The sequence below is a fragment of the Berghia stephanieae genome, chromosome 11 (assembly GCF_034508935.2).
Source record: "Berghia stephanieae isolate SIO BIC M18660-M18661 chromosome 11, UCSD_Bste_1.3, whole genome shotgun sequence".
Taxonomy (NCBI): Eukaryota; Metazoa; Mollusca; class Gastropoda; order Nudibranchia; family Aeolidiidae; genus Berghia; species Berghia stephanieae.
In genome coordinates this window covers 6,629,053-6,637,123 of record NC_088370.1, presented here as the reverse complement: position 1 = coordinate 6,637,123, position 8,071 = coordinate 6,629,053, and the positions used below count along the sequence as shown (strand labels likewise).

General features: G+C 38.7%; 1 protein-coding gene across 1 annotated transcript in view; it reads left to right on the top strand.

The window, feature by feature from the left end:
- Positions 1-5,785, top strand: part of LOC144956723 (uncharacterized) — a 27,018-nt gene extending 21,233 nt beyond the window's left edge. Inside the window, exons 2-3 of the mRNA XM_078887400.1 lie at positions 391-2,687; positions 5,516-5,785. Of these exons, the coding sequence (XP_078743526.1) occupies positions 735-2,687; positions 5,516-5,773 (2,211 nt within the window). The 5' untranslated portion in view covers positions 391-734 and the 3' untranslated portion in view covers positions 5,774-5,785. The remainder of the gene's footprint in view (positions 1-390; positions 2,688-5,515) is intronic.
- The last annotated feature ends 2,286 nt before the right edge of the window (positions 5,786-8,071 follow it).

The following is an 8,071-nucleotide window of genomic DNA, read 5'->3' as shown; positions in this document are numbered from 1 at the left end:
TATTATTATTATTATTATTATTATTATTATTATTATCATTATTATTATTATTATTATTATTATTATTATTATTATTATTATTATTATTATTATTATTACTATTATTATTATTATTATTATTATTATATTATTATTATTTTATTATTATTATTATTATTATTATTATTTTATTATTATTATTGTCATTATTATTATCATCATCATCATCATCATCATCATCATTATCATTGTTGTTGTTACTATTTAGATAACGATTATCATATCAAAAGAAGAATGAAAAAAAATAACTATAAATATCTTAGTTGTTGTTGATATTATGTATTTCCATATGAAAATAAAAAACCTCCAAATCTTTGAACTCATTCTTATCTCACTCCTTTCATTCCTCAGTAAAAACTTCTACATTTAATCTATAAGTTACGACTGAACCTGGGATACAAACAGACACTGTACTACAATAAAAATCTATTATAACGGACACCTGCATCAAACTCCTGTAATCAATGTCAGTTTTTATATCTGTTAAAACGGGTTTAAAATCATCACAAGACAAATATGGAAGGAGATTAAATACTTACAAGTCATACCCGCCAAATACACATAAAATTAACGGTAACCTTCTACAGTATAGTGGTCTGTTTAAGAGGATGTAGAGACACTCTGGCGGTCTAAAAAAAACAATAACAAAGATCTGAGTGACGTCATGTCCATCCATCTATTCCATACAAGTCACCATGTCGTGGGGAGGAACGGGATTTCCCGGTTCTCCAAGACTGAGAAGGACATCCCGTCCCCTGTCTATGATATGTGAAAACCCGGATGACAACACCGGTGACCCCAAGGTCAACACACATACGAACATAACAACTTCCAGCAAATTATGCGATAGTGTAAACACCTTACCGAATCCATCGCCTACAAAATCATCGAACTCCATCCCAACCCGACGAAAGGCCGTCGCCCCGTTACAACATCCGGTGTTATCTCTCCTGGACGAGCAGCCTGGTTCTAATTATAGTACCAAAAAACCCCAATCACCCGAAAACAATCCCACGAAACAAGCTAAAATCATCATTCCCAAAACGACATCCACGGTATCATCAATAATAAAACGATTTTCATCTCCAAGCAACGTCAATGACCTGGAGTCCGATGATACTCAAGACAGCCCATCTTCAAGCGAACACATCACAGACAAGGCCAAACCAACGCACGCTCATCCCAAAACATCAGCTTTGAATGCCAGTCCTGGAAAATTCTCCATCAATTCAAATTTACAAGAAGTTCTTTTGGACAAAAACCACAACAATTCGTCATGGAAATCCGCCAATGAATATCACGTGACCAGCAACCCGCCTAAGAGCAACCTTGACAACTCATCAACGGTTGCTATAGACAAAGTCAATCAAGTATCTGAAGAATATGTTATCTTAAAATACACATCAAAAGTCTCAATACCCCATGGCGAGTTACGTGCAAATTCCATGACTGAAAACTGTGATGAAAACAATCGGTCATTAAATGATATTCGCCTCTCCTCATCCTGTAGTCGTTCTGGTGTCGAAAATCCTCAGCATTTCACAGAACAGCGCGCGCTCAATGTGGAGGGCAGCAAAAACCATCTCAGCAATGACAATGACACTGATTGTCACAGACATCCATCTGACATGAACGATATACTCAACAACGACAACACGTCTGAGGATGCTAACCCATCACAAACCACCCACGACAAAATTTGTATATCCTCAACGTTGAAAGAATACAACAACCAAATCACTGTGTCCTCTGAAATTCCAACAACAGTAAACCATACAGACAATAGTGTCGTCCATTATCAATCTCCAATCAACGACGAAGTGAATCATTTTGAATTCGACTCAAAATCTAAAACCTCAAACAACAAAACTGTCATTTTCCAGAATGACCAAATTCCTCCACATTCCACCTCATCGTCAGAAAACATGAACAACATTTCATCACAGTTCAAGGACGTCCAACACTCAAACGTAGCTTTTTCTATCTCCACACAATCACGTCCTTCATTAACTCGACAAGCCTCTGGTTCTGACGTCACTCTCGATACAAATCTTCAAGATCAAGATAAAAATTCCCCTTCTCTCGATGGCGAGACTCTGGAATGGAAGAAACGCGTCAAAAGGAGCATTTCTCTGATCAAAGTCCCAAACTCCTCGGAGATCACCGGAGCTAAAAGACGGATCAGTTCCATCCATTTATCTAAATCGAATTCCAACACGGCACACAGGAGTGAGTACCGACTGAACCCCAATCCTGGCAGTGGTGGAAACAGCGATGACGATATATATAACAACAATCAAAGTGTCTTTAAGAATAGAGTAACTGACCAATCAAATTGCAGCGAGCCAGTCCGTCGAATCTCTTCCATCGACCAATCAGAATTCAGTTTATTAAAAGCCACAGCAACGAGGCTCAACTTAGCGACCAGACGACCTAGCGTGACGGCGTGGAAAGAAAAATATTTAAACCTGAGCACTCCGTTTAAATTCCTGTCGTCTGCTAAGAGCAAAGATAGATCGAATGCCAAATTTGTCACTACAAAAATGTCTGATGTTAAAGGTGACATTGACCCTAAAGATGGATGGGCCATCACAGATGACGTCAAAAACAGAATTAATGGGAAACTGGCTTGGCTTAGACGAGAATTGGTGAGAAAGTGTTTGGAAAGTGAAGTTTGATTATTCTTGTGTTGTCAATATATATAATTCAGAAAAGTGAGTGGAGCAGGCACTTATGTTGGTAACAACAAGATATGAAGTGAGTAGAAAAGTGCCAGAAGACAATAGAGAATAAAAATTTTTCGCGGCGGTGGTGGGGTTTGAACCTGCGACCTTATTGGTACGACAACTCCGCCTGGCAGGTGAGAGCGTGGCTCTACCGTGTGAGCTATCCACGAACACAAAAATATTCGTTTCAAACCCAAGTCATTTCTAGATCCCTCTCTCACCCACTTCTGGGACCGCCGATTCGTTCGCCCACCACCATCGCGAAGTATTTTGACCAGCAGTTAAGCTTAATAGCCAATATTCTCAACACAAACATATAACATAGAAACGATTGAGACATTGAGTATGCTCCGGTGTATGGGGTGAATTTTTAATTCAGAAAAGTGAGTGGAGCAGGCACTTATGTTGGTAACAACAAGATATGAAGTGAGTAGAAAAGTGCCAGAAGACAATAGAGAATAAAAATTTTTCGCGGCGGTGGTGGGGTTTGAACCTGCGACCTTATTGGTACGACAACTCCGCCTGGCAGGTGAGAGCGTGGCTCTACCGTGTGAGCTATCCACGAACACAAAAATATTCGTTTCAAACCCAAGTCATTTCTAGATCCCTCTCTCACCCACTTCTGGGACCGCCGATTCGTTCGCTCCACTCACTTTTCTGAATTAAAAATTCACCCCATACACCGGAGCATACTCAATGTCTCAATCGTTTCTATGTTATATGTTTGTGTTGAGAATATTGGCTATTAAGCTTAACTGCTGGTCAAAATACTTCGCGATGGTGGTGGGCGAACGAATCGGCGGTCCCAGAAGTGGGTGAGAGAGGGATCTAGAAATGACTTGGGTTTGAAACGAATATTTTTGTGTTCGTGGATAGCTCACACGGTAGAGCCACGCTCTCACCTGCCAGGCGGAGTTGTCGTACCAATAAGGTCGCAGGTTCAAACCCCACCACCGCCGCGAAAATTTTTTATTCTCTATTGTCTTCTGGCACTTTTCTACTCACTTCATATCTTGTTGTTACCAACATAAGTGCCTGCTCCACTCACTTTTCTGAATTAAAAATTCACCCCATACACCGGAGCATACTCAATGTCTCAATCGTTTCTATGTTATATGTTTGTGTTGAGAATATTGGCTATTAAGCTTAACTGCTGGTCAAAATACTTCGCGATGGTGGTGGGCGAACGAATCGGCGGTCCCAGAAGTGGGTGAGAGAGGGATCTAGAAATGACTTGGGTTTGAAACGAATATTTTTGTGTTCGTGGATAGCTCACACGGTAGAGCCACGCTCTCACCTGCCAGGCGGAGTTGTCGTACCAATAAGGTCGCAGGTTCAAACCCCACCACCGCCGCGAAAAATTTTTATTCTCTATTGTCTTCTGGCACTTTTCTACTCACTTCATATCTTGTTGTTACCAATATATATATATATATATATATATATATATATATATATATATATATATATATATATATATATATATATACATATAATGTTTGTTTGTGTGTGTGTGTGTGTGTGTGTGTGTCTGTGTGTGTATAATGTGAAATAGCGACCAATACATACCATGCATACTTACATTGTACGGCTATGTAGTCTCGTGGTATGTCTCTCGCATTCGGATCGGAAGGTCAAAGGTTCGGGTCCCGCTCAGAGCAGCGAATAGTTTAGTCCTTGAAAAAATCTCTTTACTCGCATTCTCTCACCGTACTCACATGTAAAATGAGTACCTGGCTGCTAACAGCGTTGACGAAACGATAAAGCATAATATCGCTTAACAGGCGTCCATTGTATTAAAATGGGTTAAGCGTTGCTGTATGTCACGGACCCCTTGTAGAGCGCTTTGAACATGTTTAGTGGATAATGCGCTATATAAATACTCAAGTCTTTTTTTTTTTATAAGTCATATAATTTATATACCTATTTATTTTTGCAAATTTATTTGTTTTTATTTATTTATCTATTTTGTAGTTTGTTGTTATTTCTGTATTTTTGTGGTTGTTTTTTATTGGTGTTGTCTGTATGTTGCTTTTGTTGTCTTGTTCAGTTTTGGTTCTTACCTTTTTGTTCCTTTTAAAAATTTGTTTGTTTTTGATAATCCACACCAGTCTTTTTTGTTTTGTTTTGTAAAAAAAATATATTTATTATAGTTTGTTAATTTATATAGTGGGTCCCGATAACTCAGTTGGTAGAGCACTCGCTTCACACGCAAAGGGACCAAAATCGATCCCGAGTGCATTCGAGATTTTTTTTGGGACCCAACCCCCCTGTCCACCCAGCAGTGATTGGGTAGCTGGGTCTGTTAGATCTGGCGGAAGTACTTTGCAATAGACTAGCCTCCTATCCAAAGGGTAGCAAACAATTGCTATTTTCCGTTTCACGCTATATGTGAAACCGTAATAAACTCCGGCTCCATAGGCCTAATGAAGGACTTTTATATATCCTCTATATTGTTCGAGAATTTCCGAATAAGAACTGGTCAGTCAGGATGGTAACAAAATCATTATAAAAGTACAAAAAGAAGGGTCAATTCATAGAAAAAAAAGGTGGTAGCCCCCGTTCAGTAAGGGAAGAGGAAAATTTCGACTTTGTGGCAGATGCTATTCTGTTTCAAGAAGACAATCCTGGATCCCATCTCTCTACTCGTGAAGTTGCTGGTGTCCTAGGCATGAGTCACTTTTCCGTAATAATATCCACTATATTTAATAATATTTATTGACTTCCATATTTCTTTCTTATTTTCTCAGATCGACATCCGTCTACTGGACCAATCATTAGCCAGGCAATTCCTCAATCTACGTCACGCCATGAACGCCTTCCGATTGGCTGTTGAGTGCGAGGATCACCAGGAACTCATCAAGGACGCTGAGGAGGACATGGAGGAGATTCGAGAACTGTCTCAGCTGGTGGACATTCCTCCGGAGATTCTGTCTCATCTGACGCCTTTGAAACATGTCGGTGTCACACGGATGAATATCAGTGAACGGAGATTCTCCACGTGTTGATATATATATATATATATATATATATATATATATATATATATATATATATATATATATATATAATATAAAAATAAATAAATTCACTAACGTATTTTTAAGCCAAAAAAAAAAAAAACCAAACGTTTCCATATCCTTCATTTTCTCATTCGGCATTTGTCCGTAGAATGGTTTTTCATTCATATTATTACCATCATCATTCTTTCCACTATTATTGGAGCTAGTATCTACCACTACAACCACAGACACACATACACACACACACACACACACACACACACACACACAATGAGAAGATAATGCAACGTGTCAATACATAACAGCACTAATCATCGCCCCATAATTGACACAGCGGAAGTAAGGACGTATAATATAGATAAACAACACAAAACTCCCGAATGGAAAACCATTCTAGGAACAAATGCCGACCGAGGAGATGAAGTTGAAGGACTTGAAAACGTTCGTTTTGGCGTAAAAATACGTGAGTGAATATATTTATTTTATATGCTCTAACCTAAATTATCGAGCACTCTCGTACCTACAAGTACACACTAACACTCATGATTATGTATATATATATATATATATATATATATATATATATATATATATATATATATATATATATATATACAAAGAAAGAGAAGAAAGAGGAGAGAGAGAGAGAGAGAGAGAGAGAGAGAGAGAGAGAGAGAGAGAGAGAGAGAGAGAGTGTGAGAGAGAGTATGTTTGTGTATATGTGTGAAAGAGAGGTTGAGTGTGTGTGAAAGAGATTATGTGTGTGTGTGAGAGAGAGTGTGAAAGAGAGAGAGAGAGAGAGAGAGAGAGAGAGAGAGAGAGAGAGAGAGAGAGAGAGAGAGAGAGAGAGAGAGAGAGAGAGAGAGAGAGAGAGAAAACTGCGTTTGTATTTTCAAGGGGAGATAACCAGTACATTATAACATGACATATAATCTTGTATGAGTGACCTCCCATTAAATACCAAATAAATTCTATATTATTATCATTATCCCAAGTTTTGTGTTACACAATCTATGTCTTTCATTTCTTTAAACTGGCCAGAAACCTCGTCCTTTAAATATCGACCGATTAAAATGACCCTCACCTTGTCAAAACCCCTCAAACCTGGGACTTCCGTGAAGTTTTCCCTAAAATCCCAGGTTGGTGAGTTTTTGACAAGATAAACATTTTAATCGATTGATATTTATTGAAGGACGAGTTTCCTGGCCCAAATCTTAAAGACGTGTCTTGTCGGAGAACGTCTGTTTCCTGGTCTAGTCCCCTTGGCAGAGTCCACTACACAATCGGTCCATCTAGACATAAAACCGTCTGACACGGTGGGTCACATTTTCACGCAATATATTATAGATAGTTCGAAGTTGACGTCACTCAGGTCTTTGTTATTGTTTTTTGCCATCCGCGTTAATGAGTAATTCTTACTAAACTATATTAACCTGGCTATAAAAGATCATGGTTACACAAAGTTCTGTGTGTTGGTCCGTTATACATCTGGATGGCAATGTTGTGAACTCCTTAGACAAGTGCATACTATCTATATTATATAGAGAAGTATAGATAGAATGAAGTTGACGTCACTCAGATCTTCGTTATTGTTTTTTTTACCCATCCATTTTTATGAGTAATTCTCACTAAACTGTATTAACCAGACTATGAACGTTCAAGGTTACACATGGTTTTGTGTGTTGGTCCTTATACTTCCGGGTGGCAATGTTGTGAGTGTCTTAGCCAAGCGCACAGTAACTATACAATCTGCATAAGTTTATTATGAATTATATTTTGAATTTGGACAAACAACAAAAACCAACCCCATCTCCTCAATACCGGGTTAAAAGATTTGTTCAAGCTAGAGCATTTGTATAGTACAGTTTCAACTAAACATGCTCAAAGCGCTTTTCAACACTTGGCATCTAGGACAAGACATGGCGCCATCAAAGTTTATGTGGTCTAGTGGCATGGTACTCGCTTTCGGATCGGAATGTCCTGGGTTCGAGCCCCGCTTGGCTCATAGTCGAGCCCCTGAAAAAGGCTCTTTGCTCACATTTTCTTAGCCTACTCAGGTGTAAAACGAGTACCTGGCCGTTAACAGCGTTGATCTGTCGGAAAAGACAATTGTTATATCGCCCAACAGGCTTCATGCCTCGTCGTCCTACATGTTACGTATTACTGTTGGTCAGAGACCCCTTTGAGCACGTTTAGTCAATATTGCGCTATATAAAAACACAAGGTTGTGTTTTGTTGTTGTTGGAGCACTAGCAGTTAAATTATGAACTCTAAACTCAATAC